This window comes from Odocoileus virginianus, chromosome 6, assembly GCF_023699985.2.
Source record: "Odocoileus virginianus isolate 20LAN1187 ecotype Illinois chromosome 6, Ovbor_1.2, whole genome shotgun sequence".
Lineage (NCBI taxonomy): Eukaryota > Metazoa > Chordata > Mammalia > Artiodactyla > Cervidae > Odocoileus > Odocoileus virginianus.
The window spans coordinates 18,469,992-18,484,928 of record NC_069679.1 but is presented as its reverse complement, the minus strand read 5'-3'; the positions used below and the strand labels follow the sequence as shown (position 1 = coordinate 18,484,928).

The window sequence follows — 14,937 nt, the reverse complement described above, 5'->3', positions numbered from 1 at the left end:
GAATGTTTAAAACTTAATTAGAAGGGTACTAAATAATTTTCTATTGATCTGTTTTGCTGTTAATTGGCTTTGAAAGTGAAAATCAAAGAAAGCAAAACTATACTAGGTTAAATCACCAAAAACTTTAAAACATGGGGAAAAAATTTTATTGCTTTTTCTTTAAAACACTTAAATGGTTGTGAAAGCAAGCCAATATAAATTATGATCTCAGAATTGATGAAGACTAAGGAATTTTACCTAGTTAGTAGTGTAAACACACTAATCCATTACAGGAGAATGTTCATTCAATGAAAGCCATTTGTGTGTCTCCCTGTAAGAAAATCCCACTCCCTTTATTATCCATATAGTAATTTTATGACTGACTATAGCATAATAGGTTGATCTTAGGCACAGGATAATATACACATTATATATGTATTTGAGCATGTATTCATCAGTATGTATAATTTACTAGCTTTACCTGTTTCTGTTCATCATTAAGTAATGTTTTTCTCCATTTCCAGCATTAAGTGACTTTCCTCCACGATAATGCCATGATTACTTTTTAATTAAGAATACAGAATCTGGGGTTTCCCTAGCGGCTCAGTGGTAAAGAAACCGCCTGTCAATGCAGGAGACACAGGTTCGGTCCCTGATTCAGGAAAATCCCACATGCTGCAGAGAAACTAGGCCCATGAGCCACAGTTACTGAGCCTGCGCGCCCGAGTCCAGGAGCCGCAGCTAACGAGAGCCCAGGCCCTGCAACAAGACAGGCCTCTGCAGCGAGAAGCCTGCACGCTGCAGCCAGAGAGCAGCCCCTGCCAGCCGCAACTAGGAGAGAGCCTGTGCAGCACCAAAGACCCAGCACAGCCAAAAGCTAAAATAAAATAAGTCATATATATTAAAAAATACAGAATCTGAAGAGCAATTATTTAGGTAGAAGAGAAAATTATTCAGTTAGAAGCAACTTATTAGATGGACTATGTAGAAAATATTTTAAGAGTCAGGTTATTCAGAATTGATTTGGATGGGGCTGAATCTTAAAAATAAAATCTTGGTTCTATACAGATTTAATATTCATAGTATTGCTCAATGTTATGTCAGTTTCATAAATAACGGCTGAATTATTATTTATTCTGAAAATTAAGAATTGATGGTTAGAGCAAATATGCTATTAGCAGAAGTTGAAATTTTGTTTTGGAAAACAATCATTTAAATGAACCTATGTTTCTTTTCAAAATACAGAAGTTATACTCTTTTTCCTTGTAAGTTTTCTTCCTAAAATAAAAATTTTTATAAAGTATGTAATGATTAGGAATGGTCAAAGAAAACAGAATCCTATATTAAGAATGCTTCAAAAGTAATTCTCAAACATTCCTTTTTTCCCCAATTTCCTCAAAGAAATTAATAGTAACTATTTTTAATATACAGCTTTAATACACATGAAAGTTTTTCAGTTATCTTCAAGCTTTCCCAGCATACAGAAAGTAGGAAACAATATACCAAGTATCAGTATGTAGAGTATGAATCCATTTGCATTAAAAATATGCATACATATAGAAGAAAATCTGAGGACAGACAAAGTGTCCTCATTTTCCCTAGGTGGATGAGATTATGGGTGTTTAATTTTCTTACTTTTCTTACTCCATTTTCAAAAATAAGGATGAACTACTCTTAATTTTAAAAAGGAATTCATTAAAAAAAACCACTATCTCGCATGACTCTCAATTGTTTTAAGATAAAAGCAGAGGAGAAACACAAAACTTCAATATCAAGAAAATTTATGTATTTTACACATTACATGAAAATACTTTGAACTTCATAGATGGTCCTCACTTGTACAGATCTTGTGTGGAATGTAGAAACCATACAATAGAAAAACATGCAATATCTTATAAGAATCAAACATTTTAGCTAAGGTTTTTGTTACAACATGAACATTTACAAACCAATTTCATAAAACAAAAAAGTGATAGAAGAAAACTGGATACTTTGATTCTAGATCTACTCATTTTTAGTTGCTTTACCATCTGAGCCACCAGGGAAGTCTCTTTTAGTTGCTATGCCATCTCAAAATAGCTCTGGATTACTAAATTACTTTCTCACCCAGCGTATGTCCAAATACGCTACACCCTTGCATCCTTATTCCTAAGAATTAAATGGCTATTACTGGTAAGGCTGGGTAAATGCTAAGTCCTGAGAATGTGACAGAGAACATGGACCCTGGTCTCAAACAACTATTAATCTATTTGGGATGACAGATAATAAGCAATTGCAAAGCACTACATGCTCTTAAAAACAGAGTTGAGATGAAAATGTGGGCAGAGCCTCTAACAGCAGAAGAGGCTTCAGAGAATGCTTCCCAGATGTACTGTGTTTACACTGAGGCCTGAAGGCTAAGAAAGTGATAAATGGGTGAACTTCAGGAGAAGAGTGTTCTGACAAACATTTGCAGAGGAAGAGTAATGTTTTCTAGAAACTGAAACAAGTTCTTTCTAGCTGGAGCATTGGGAGGGGCAGAGAGGTGGTACTATTGAGAGAATCCAGTCTGGAGGTTGCTGGAATAATGTAAACTAAAGTGAAAGTCGCTCAGCTGTGTCTGACTCTGTGACCCCATGGACTATACAATCCATGGAATCCTCCAGGCTAGAATACTGGAGTGGGTAGCCTTTCCCTTCTCCAGGGGATCTTCCCAACCCAGGGATCAAACCCAGGTCTCCTGCATTGCAGGCGGTAATGGCAGAAGTGAAGAGATGCAGCAAGATGAGAGAAATTTAGGGGGTTGCACCAACATGATTTGATGAATGATCTGGAGATGATTCAAAGTTGACTCATGTTTGTGGCTTGATAACTACTGATATCAGGAATATTCAATGAGAATGGAAATCCAAGACCCTAGGTGGTAGTGGTGGGGCGGGGACTAGGTGACAGTTTGGTAGAAGGGAGTGGAGGTGGGAGAATGAGGTCAATTATGGATAATATTTTATTTAGGATGTCTAAACGATAACCCAATGAATGTTTCCAGCAGGCAATTGGATATATATAATGGATGAGCTAAGATTTGGGTTTAGAGCAAGATATTGATTTGAGAATGATAAACATACAGTTCAATGTTTTCTCAACCTTTTAAAATATCCATGCCTATTTGATCAGTCAGAAAATAACCTCCCTCCTACCCCCAAATGAGAACAGTTAATGTTGACAGTAAGGGTGCCACGGGAATAAACAATGCTTTTCAGGGAAATGGTAGAGTGAGAAGAGTTTAACACAGAACTTTGAAGGATACCAATGTCTAAGAGAGAGGCAGGGAGGTCTCCAAAAGAGGAAACTGAGAGGTGAACTGGTTTCTTCCTTCACTGGTTTCTTGTCCTCTAAGGGAAAAGGAATCTGGATGGCTAAGGGAAAAAAATAAGCATCTTTAAAAACCTCTTGTAAGCTTTAGAATCTGCCTAAAAGAAAGGTATTAACTTGCATTTCTCTTGCTGTTGTTGAGGCTAGACTACAGTTGTACAGAGAGGAAACAGTGAATGCACTGCAGGGCAAGTGGGAGCTGAGGTGGGTCCTCTTTCACCTGTTCAAATGACTTACACAGAGGTCTCATGAAGTTTTTTTGCAAATTTTTCTTTCTTCTCTTCTCCCTTTACTTTCTTTCTCAAATGAAAGTAGAAAAGTAAATGGACGCAAACTCTGCTTCTGATTTTTGGAAAGTGAAGACTAATTCCCATCCAGGCCCCAAGTTACAAGTTTGCTTGATAAGTGCAATATAGTAATTCTAGAAGCAAGTTAACTCTAGAAATTTGATGTTTTTTATGACTCCCACAACAACTTTCTTACCCTAGAAAATATCTGGATCAACTCTTCTTAGCTTTTGTGTAAATCCAGAGTGTCACAATGATGTTGACCAGGTCTAGGATATTGAAAAAAAGAAATCCTGGTTTAAATCTGAATGAAAATACAGAATACCGTAAAGCACAGAACTTGAACAGTAGCTCAAGCATGTTTAGAGGCTCACTGCTTATCTAGACTCAGTATCTCCCAACAGAAAACTTCATAGTTCAGAGAATAGTAACTCTTCATATCAAAGAATACATAATAAGCATTGCTATAAAAAATACTGGCAGCGGTGGGGCTGCCCTTTCACAGAACTACTGATACTTAGTAACAATGTCTTTTCCTGTTTTATGAGTACAGTCTATAAAAGTAAATACTGTGCTATATACTGTTTCATCTGTAACTGTACTTAATTTTTAGTAAAGTTTGATTTTAGCATTTACTGTCAATTCAATGATCTGACTCAAGAGAAAATTATGATGAATACCATAATTTTAAATATTAAGTACATTTTTGGAAAATGCACTCGTATACTGGATATATGATATGCAGTATTTATTCTTATTGTTATCCTTGGTGCTGTTACTGAATCAATCAAGTCATATTACACATTAGAACCATACAGTGTTTAAGGATGAACTTTTTATTCTATATGCCTGTTACAGAATAAAAAAGGAGGGGGAATAGTGTGTCACAAAGTTCTATGACAATTTCCACAGCTAAAAGAATTAAAAATTAAGGGCAAAAGAATAACATAGAAGTCAATACCTACCAAAATGTCCAGCAATACTATTTTCATCCGAAATAATTTAGAAAATAAAAATCTGTCTTGAAAGATAAGTAGTGCATCCAAATAGATCATTCCAGTTGAGCCAACTGTTTGTGATTCTATTTTTTTTTCTTTAAATCAAAAAAGGCAACTGAAATTACCATTTTGTTCTTAAATAGGAAGAAAAAATAACTGGGAATGACTACCAAAATGTTAGCTTAAATTTTGTTTTATCAAACTCCTTAAGTAACTAAATAAACATTTAAATATAATTTCTATTATCAGCATTTAACAGCTAATAATCATTACTCAAATTAGATTCCATTGATATTAATTATATCAACAACTTGTCAAATATAGAAATGGTCTAAGTTTGAGGAAATTATTTCAAAGTCCAAATATATAGCTTTGAAGCCACACAACCATTTTTACGGTTAGGACAAGACACGTACCACATATGTTTAGGGGCATTAAGATTTAATTCCTCAGTGGCCCTTAAAGTTCAGTGCTGATATTAATGATTCAAAGTGGGTACAGATATTTATATCCAAATTCTCACACCTCAGGATTCATGTAAATAATGTATGTCAATTACCTTTGAAATTACCACCAAAAGATGTTTTTAAAACCATGGAAAATGCTTGCTTCCTAACTTTTAACTTTTCTCTGAACACTCATTATAAAATCATTTACTTTACCTCTAGGAGAAGCAAATTACTTGATTATAACCCTCTACCATCTCAAAAAAACTGAATAAGGCAGAAGAGACAGAAAGGCATAGAGACGCTGGGTAGTCCTTCGGTTATATTGCTTAGCAGCACAGCTCACTCTGTGAGCAGCACAGAGTGATGACAGACAGCAACTGTTCTAATCTAGGTCAATACAGCAGCCAAAATACTCCGGAAACACTTTCTTTGGCTCTTTCTGGAGATCAACACTGTTCTGATTCAACAGCATGAGAAGGACTTGATAGCAATGTAAGGGTTCAACAATATGTACTTATCTTTTATCCAAGAGTCTTAAAGTCACCTAATACTAATCATAACCCAATAACAGAGAGAGGTAGGTACTAAGGTAAACTGCAAAGGCCAAGAACAAAAATTGGGAGTGTGGGCCACTGAATAGTATTTATGAGCTAAAGACTGCTGCCTCATATAGCTCTGAATATGTAAAAATGAAGTATTATCTACTATCCTTTAAGAAACTCAAACTCAGCATAACAGGGAAATACTTTTTCTTACTATATTTCATTTGTATTTGTACTAATGCATTAACAAGATAATACCTTTTCTTACTGTTTCATTTGTTATTTGTACCTAATTTTTACTGAAGTTTGATTAATTCAAGTTTGGTTTTCAGAAGACACTGTTTAGTCATTGATCTTAACCAGAGAAAACTATAATGACATAGAATTTTAGACATTACATTATTTTAAATATTAGATTAAAAGTCTATAGTTTCCCATGTGCCAATTATTTGAATTATCTTTCCATTGAAGGGTTTGTGTTATTTTGTACACACCATCTTCCTTGTGAACAAGTGTTGAATTTGTGAGATGGATGCTTAAGGTGCAATCTGTAGCCATGAACAGTTCTGTGTATGTGTGTAAAGTTAACAAACACTTAAAAGGACCAAAGTCCTGTCTTTAGCCTCATTAGCACCATGTACCAACTGTATTAACTGGTTGAAACTGTAAGATAAGAGAGTGAAAACTAAAGGAACAGGAACAAAGAAAGGTTATATTTCATCATCTTAAGGTTTCACAGAGATGATGCAGGTTTACAATTCAAATTTCCACCCCCTGAAAAATGACTTCTTAAATAACTCAACTTTCAAAACCCAGAAATGCAGTAACCTGAAATTATTCTAATCTAAAATCTTTAGAGAATAATTAATTACTACAACTGATGTTCACTCTGAGGAATACATAGCTATATAAAATATAGCTATACAAAAAAGAACTCAGTGAAAAAACATTTTTTAAAGCAAGAAGATGCATGTTTCAGATTCACATTAGTAGTGGCTAATTGGGTAAATGCTAAAGATTTACATTCAAGTGCTTAAAAGGATTACTGCACAGAAATTCAATTACTAAAAGTTTTTGTTCAGATGCCTCTCAGGCTTATTAAAGATGAGACGATATGCGAACCACCAACAGTGGTATTTAAACCCCAATTACTTTCAAGGTAATGTATGCAGCTGTTAAGACATTCCAGAAGTGGGTTCTCTGATACTAAAACTGGTCTTAAAATAAAAGAGAGACCTCATACAGTCTGCTGGCATTTCATACCAACCTTTGGAGGAGGTAGTAAAGTATTGGAATTTAAAATACAAGGTCAGCACTAAGTGTAAACATTTCTAAAGCATTGTATGTAATTCTTTAAACATATGTAGTGAAAAAAAGTAGAATTCATATAAAATCAGAACTTAAAAAAGCAAAAAATAGAAATATTTAGTGAATTTACTCAAATGAAGAAAACTTAAATGATACAGAACTGAAAATATCAGAAATCTATATACAATAAAAAGTGAATATAAATTAGTCAATTCCATAGACATTTCCAGTTAAGCATTCATACAAATACAGATCCACCTTTTTCTTATATATAGGAGTAACACATACATACATATATGACATGATTCTGGCAAAAAAAAAAAAAAATCAGAGATACTAAAAATATTCTCAAGTTTTAAGAGTAGTGTGGAATAAGTTTTAACAACATTCTACATGAATGGAAACCCCTGATTTAATTCCATGATTTTATCATGCCAGAAGCATGGTTGCTTTTAATTTTCTTAAACAGATATTGGTATCATACACATTGGCTTATTAATAATTAAGGCATTTTGCATACACAGTATCTCAGTGTGAACAAAAAACTTTTAGTACTGATTATTTGCTATAATGGTTTAAACTTTCAAAGTCTTTTCAACATAAGAAAATAGTAGCTGCACACATTTAAGTGTTTTCTTATAAAACACAATCTTAAAAAAAAGTAACGATGATTGGTCTCTGTGATTCCTAGTAGTAAGTCCTGTCTTATTTTCCACATAGTATAAATTATATTCTTATGCAGGATTGCATGAAGACCCAGTAGCTCTTAAACATGTTACCAAATAACCACGTAAACCTGAACGCAGCAAAGGTGAACGACCTTCCTAGTGCACTTCCCCCGCACCAAAGCTGAAGCTGCTCCTCTTGGATCTTTTTCCACTTCAATGTGAAGGAGATCGGTAGCATTTCATTAGTGGTTTCATCATACGTTTCTTTAAAGGAAAAAATGGTTTTGATTTCTTCCATAGTTCACAGTTCTCAGATGAGATATTTTTGGGGAAATCATATAGTCCAAGGATGTTTTGAATAGCCAAATGCTATAGATGAAGTCTCTCAATGCAACTGTAATAAATAAGCATCTACATCCTTGGAGAATAAAATAGAAACATTTCATTAGCCAGTACTGTAAATACACATATACACACCCCATTTTCTTCTCCCTTTTTGTCACTTGTTTTGCCTTAGTGACCCTTTGAGTGCAAAAGATCTGCCCTACTCAACATTTTATCCACACTTTGGTAGCACATAGCATGTGCTCAGGAAGTGTTTGCAAAGTGCTTAAGGAATGTTCTAGCTTCTGTTATCAAACAACTCTGCTTTTATAGCTAAGCAAGATCATTACATCATTCACAGCAGTTCCTTCAGTGCTAAATAAATGCTAGGCCAGCTTGATGATGGCCATTCTGATTTCTACCCTCAAAAAATTACAGTGAGGGTATAATATTGTTAAGGAGGTTTTATCATGGCTTAAGGAACTTCACAGAACTTTTAATTACTCAATATTGTTTACAATAACAAACACAGTACCTTGCAAATTTCTAAAGAAATAATCTTTCAGTTCTACTACTAAGAATACAAGGTACTTTCAGAATAATGTGATTTATCATGTATTCTATTTTCTATTAACTTTTACTTCATTTTCCCTCCTGTTAACAAAAGAACAACAGATAAAATAACTTAAAAATTTAGGAAATTGTTTCTGTTCATAAAATTTTCATCATTAAGAATTCTACAGAGTAAAATTATACACATTGGTATAACATATTTGCTTGATACAAGATTATCCTTCCTTTCATGAAGGTATTTCAAGAAAAATTTTTTAAGTCAGTCTGAGACATAAATCCTTTTTTAAAGAATATGATATTTTTTAAACCAGAGGAAGTTGTTATATTTCTGCTTAATGCCCATTTATATGATAGCAGTATGCCCAATATAAGGGTGGAAATATTTTTTAATAATGGTTTACTTTTGCAATTATATTTTAACTACCAATGTTTTCTGGAGTCTAAATATTAAAATCCAAAATAGTAATGTACTTTTTCCTTTAAGATCAAGCAAATCAATAAAGAATGATGTCAAATTCATATTGTGATTTGAACAATTTAACTTTCCCCTAAAAGTATGGCATTAGCAAAAGCCAAGTTAAAAATACTCCCAAACTATTTGACTATGTTCCTCACCCCTTGCTTCCTGAGTATCACTGCCATTTCAGATGCCTTCCTAACCTGGGTTCTTAACTTTTTTCCAAATATTTTTCTGTAATTGGAGCAAGGTCATTAAATACCTACTAGCACATATTGCTGTATATGAAACACATTCAATGACTAATTCTTGTGTTCCTTGCCAAAGTCATATTCATATCCAGAGCACCTTAAGTATTTATAAATATGAAACTGACTTTAGACCTTATTAGAGCAGTACTTAACAGGACATTCAAATGAGTTCATTTATGACTGCATAATACTATTACATTATCCCAAAGTTTTAGTTAAGCTTAAATATAGATTACCTTGGCTATATTACCAGTATATCCTGGAACCAAAGTAAGATGGTTTTCCTGTTCCCACAACCCACTTAATTGCTGTTTTAAAATCTGAATATTTCTAGGAGAAAAAAAGAAAAAATACAAATATAGTAAGTTATGGAATTTGGTAGCTAATATACTTAATGAAAACAGCTTTAAAATTTTCAAGTCTTCTTCAGGATAAAATTATACCATTTGAAGTCAAGCAACTCTTTCAACTAGTACATGTCAATCATGGAAATTAAAGGTTACTCAGTTGTTAAAGCAAGCAAGAAAACAATGAAGCATTTGGGACACTTGGACATCCAGTTTTTGGGTATGAAGTGGGGAAATTCTGAGAGCCTAGAAAGCAAATTATGGACTGAAAGGAAACTGTTGGGATATATATATATTTTGTAGTTTCATGATAATCTGGCTCACTTGGGAGAACACCCACATACTTTCACATCAAGACAATACTCAAACTATGATTATAATTCAGTTTTTAGAACTGTAATCATCCACACTGGATTCTTATGTTAATGTCCTTTGGCTATCTGACCCAGATAGCCAAAGGACGCCCCCAGGATGACTCCATTCCTGGGTCTCAATTTTACTCCACCAAAGGTTATCCCTTTTTTTTTCTCTCACTCCTTTATAACGGATATAAAGATTTTGTCTCTCACTACTTTATAATGGATATGTCTGTGCTTTTGCCTCCAAAAATATATATAATGGATGTAAGTCTGTGCTTTTGCCTTCCAAAGGGTGTGGTTCTGCCAGAACAATAGACACAGGGGGTTACTGGGCTCTGGAATTCAACTTTCACATGTAACATTCCAAATATGAATGGTATCCCAATTTATTATTTCTCTGAAAATGAAGAGAATAAGTACTATATACTGACAATCTGCTTCACCGACCATGCTAAAGCCTTTGACTGTGTGGATTACAACAAACTGTGGACAATTCTTTGAGATGAGAATACCAGACCACCTTACCTGCCTTCTTAGAAAGCTTTATGAAGGTCAAGAAGCAGCATTTTTAACTGGACATGGAAAAACAGACTCATTCAAAACTGGAAAAGGAGTATGTCAAGGCTGTATACTGTCACCCTGCTTATTTAACTTCTATGCAGAGCACATCATGCAAAATGCCAGGCTGCATGAATCACAAACTGGAATCAAAACTGCCAGAAGAAACAACCTTAGGTACGCAGATGATACCATTCTAATGGCAGAAATCAAAGAAGAACTAAAAAGCCTCTTGATGAAAGTTAAGCAGGAGAGTGAAAAAGCTGGCTTAAAACTCAACATTCAAAAAACTAAGATCATGGCATCTGGTCCCAACACTTCATGGAAAATAGATGGAGAAAAACTGGAAACAGTGGTAGAGTTTATTTTCTTGGGCTCCAGAATCATTGAGGATGGTGACTGCAGTCCAAGAAATTAAGACACTCGCTCCTTGGAAGACAAGCTATGACAAACCTAGACAGTATATTAAAAAACAGAGATACCACTTTGCTAACAAAGGTCCATACAGTCAAGACTATGGTTTTCCAGTAGCTGTGTATGAGTGTGAGAGGTCTACCATAAAAAAGGCTAAGTGCCGAAGAACTGATGCTTTCGAAATGTGGGGCTGGATAAGACTCTTCAGAGTCCTTTGGACAGCAAGATCAAACCAGTCAATCCCGTAGGAAATCAACCCTAAATATTCACTGGAAGGACTGATACTAAACCTGAAGCTCCAATACTCTGGCCACCTAATGTGAAAGACCAACTCACTGGAAAAGACCCTGATGCTGGGAAAGACTGAAGGCAGGAGAAGGGAGTGTCAGAGGATGAGATGGTTGGATGGCATCACTGACATGAATTTGAGCAAACTCTGGGATATAGTGAAGACCAGAGAAGCCTGGAGTGGTTCTGTCCATGGGATTGCAAAGAGTTGAACACAACTTAGCAAATGAACACCTGATAATCATAAAATAAAATTATCACCTAAGTTAATCATGCAACTTTCCTGAAAAAAAAAAAAAAAAAAAGTTTTTAGTAACACAAATTTATCTTTAAAGGTATACTCACCCATCATTCACAATTTCTGTTTTGGATGACAGTTCTGACCACCATCTTTTTATGACTGCTTGAAGCCAGTTTAAACCAACTATTATATACCTGAAATGACATTTCGTTACAAAATTCAAGTGTTTTCATCCAAGAAGCCTTTTAGAAAAGATGATACTCTACCTGCCTCAAAAAATGCATACACACACACACACAAAAATATGCATACACACTGATTAAAAAACACACAGACACACCTTTATAAATTAATTTTTCACTACTTTCACCAAACTGCATTTTATGTAACATGTTTATAGATAATTTTCTAATTGTTCTTTAGTCAGTTTATATTCTTAAAACAGAAACCACATATGTCTCAGGGAGCTCAATCTACTATTATGTACTAGTATGGCACAAAATCAAGGATGATAAAAGAGAAAAATGAATTGAGATTCAGATTAGCACTTACTCTTCAAATCTGCTTTTAAGTAGTGACTTTACTAGAGGCAACAAATCTACACAGCAGCCAAGTGAGATGTACTGTTTTTCTTCCTGTAAACTAAAATAAATAAATACTAATTTATAAAAATATGAACAGGTTGTAATCTGTTCTTCTTTAAACTTCCTTTTTTTTCTGAAAACTAGTCTTCTTACCTATTGGTGAGCACGGGAAGGCAATCCACCACAACTCCAAGGTCCTCTATCCTGTGGGAACAAAACTGCTTAGAGAGCTGATTTCCTTATTTCCTTTTATATTATAACCATCACACTGCTTTTGAGAAATTTACTCATTGAACAAATGATCTGAGTGTCTATGATGAGTCAAGTGTTAGGGATACACCAGTGAACAGAGAGACAGGGCTTGTTTTTCAAAGCGTGTGTGAGTATGGGAGGAGGGTGGAGAGGGCAGTAACAGACAATAAACAAATCAAGTACATAAAGCATGCTGATGGTGACAAGTACTGTGGAAAAAATAAAATGGAAAAGAGGGATAGAGAGTGAAAAAACATATATATTTAAATAAGGTGGTCAAGGAAGGCCTCACCAAGGTAGCATTTGTGGAGACAAATACAGTGAGAAAGTAATGGTTAAAATTTTTACTGAAAGGTTGGTTTTTGTATAATGGTATCTCTTAGTTTTATAGATAAGAATCTTAGTCAGAGAAGGTAAAATGTTTGTTCAATATGATAAAACAAACAGTTTTCTGTATTTTGGTTAATTAGACTGTAGATAAATATAATTTAAAACATATTATCACTATGAAGCTAAACACAGGAAGTTTAAAACTTTAACCAGTATAGCATAAAAAAGAAGAGATAACACACTGGAAACCACTTTTACTGAACAAAATCAGTAAGGGTCACACTTACCTTACCAAATATGCTACAAGTTCACTAATACTTCTCTTTCTCCAGAAAGTTAAAGCTACATTCAATCTCAGATTCCTGCTGAACAAAACCTGTGCCATTGTTTCATGGTCCTGAGAAACCTGAAAGGCAATAATCTAATTTGTTAAAAAGCACATCGAGGTATGACAAAAAATCATCTTTTTCAATTAAATTATTCTGGTAAACATATTTTAAAATTAAGCAAAGGTAATTCCTTTTACTGGTCCACAAAAAGAAATATTGCAGTGAACATAGTAAACAAATGATTTGAAACAATTTAGGACCTGTTAATTTTTTATCAATACATTTTCTTATTTGTTACTATTTCCTTTTAAATCTCAATAATTCATAGAATAAATTTTTTTACTCACCTACAAACCTAGGATTTAATTTATAATGTGAATTAAAGGAAAAGGTAACCATACAGGCTAGTCATTATCAACTAATTAGGAAGAATAGGGAATCACAAAAATTCAGTTTTATGACAAGATTTAAATTCATTCATTTTTTTCTATATAATTAAGGTAACACATTCCTGTTGCAAAAAGTTCAAGTAGCACAAAACTTTATAAAATAAGTATTTTCTACTTATCCACAAAAATATTTATTTAGCTCCTGAGAAGTAATCACTGTTAACATACTGGTAAGTATCTTTCAAACCACTTTCTAGACAAAGATAAATTAGGCAGGAAAAAAATTAAAATATTCTAATATCTATATTTTTGAGAACTGTTTTTTCACTTAAACAATATGAAAGATTTTTTTCAATATCAAAGCAGATCACTAGAGAAGGAAATGGCAACCCACTTCACTATTCTTCCTAGAAAATTGCATGGACAGAGGAGCTTAGTGGGCTACAGTCCATGGGATTGCCAAAGAATCAGACATGACTTAGTTACTAAACAATAACATCAAAATATATTACAAAACCATAGCAACTGAAACAGTGTGACACTGACAAGAAGATAGACAAATAATAGCACGTTAAAGAAACTTCAGATATAGACAAATGTATATACAACTAACAATTTACGATAAATATAATTTTAAAAATTTCTTAATAGATCAGATAAATTGAAAATCCATTTGGAAAACAATGAATGACACTACTTCCTAACATAAAAAAACTTAAAACTCCAGATGTAGTATGTATCAAAATGTGAAATAAAAACACTTTTTGAAGGAAAACAACAACACATAAATCAGTCTCATTTCTAAGAAACAATTACATATTGGCCAGTCTTTATGAACCACAATTTTAGACTGATTCTGGTATTTCCCTACTAAAACTGTGAATCAATGAACACCTTATGTATGTAAATATGGACACTTGTACAAAAACTTCTGTAGGATTAATTTTAGAGCTGGAATAGCTAGATCCAATTTTTTTCAATAACAAATTAAGATAAATTCATATAACATAAATTGACCCATTTAAAATGCACAATTCAGTAATTTTTAGTACATTCAGAGTTGTGCAAGCACCACCACAATGAATTTTAGAACCTTCTCATCACTTCCAAAAGAAACCCTGGACTCCATTCTCCCCTCTCTCCAGCTATTCACAACTATTAGTCTATTTTCTGTCTCTATGAAAGTGAAAGTCACTCAGTCATGCCTGACTCCTTGTAACCCCATGGACTATACAGTCCATGGAATTCTCTAGGCCAGAATATCAGAATGGGTAGCCTTTCCTTCTCCAGGGGATCTTCCTAACCCAGGGATCAAACCCAGGTCTCCCACATTCCAGGTGGATTCTCTACCAGCTGAGCCAGCAGCGAAGCCCAAGAATACTGGAGTGGGTAGCCTATCCCTTCTCTAGCAGATCTTCCCGACCTAGGAATCAAACTGGGGTCTCCTGCACTGCAGGCAGATTCTTTACCAACTGAGCTGTACCTAATTTGGATGATTCACATAAACTGAATCATATAATATATGACCTTCTTTAATGTGTGGCTTCTTTCACAGAGATGTTTTCAAGATTTATATACAGTGTAGCATATATTGGGATTTTACTCCTTTTTAATGATCAAATAATATTCTATTATATGGCCTATGAGATTTTATTTATC

The 14,937-nt window shown here is 34.0% G+C and overlaps 1 protein-coding gene across 1 annotated transcript in view; it reads right to left on the bottom strand.

The window, feature by feature from the left end:
- Window positions 1–1,743: 1,743 nt before the first annotated feature.
- Window positions 1,744–14,937, bottom strand: part of KATNBL1 (katanin regulatory subunit B1 like 1) — a 51,646-nt gene continuing 38,452 nt past the window's right edge. Inside the window, exons 5-10 of the mRNA XM_020904095.2 lie at window positions 12,848–12,966; window positions 12,132–12,182; window positions 11,947–12,036; window positions 11,499–11,588; window positions 9,424–9,517; window positions 1,744–8,000 (exon numbers count right to left, since the gene is read on the bottom strand). Coding sequence (XP_020759754.1) covers window positions 7,968–8,000; window positions 9,424–9,517; window positions 11,499–11,588; window positions 11,947–12,036; window positions 12,132–12,182; window positions 12,848–12,966 — 477 coding nt within the window. The 3' untranslated portion in view covers window positions 1,744–7,967. The remainder of the gene's footprint in view (window positions 8,001–9,423; window positions 9,518–11,498; window positions 11,589–11,946; window positions 12,037–12,131; window positions 12,183–12,847; window positions 12,967–14,937) is intronic.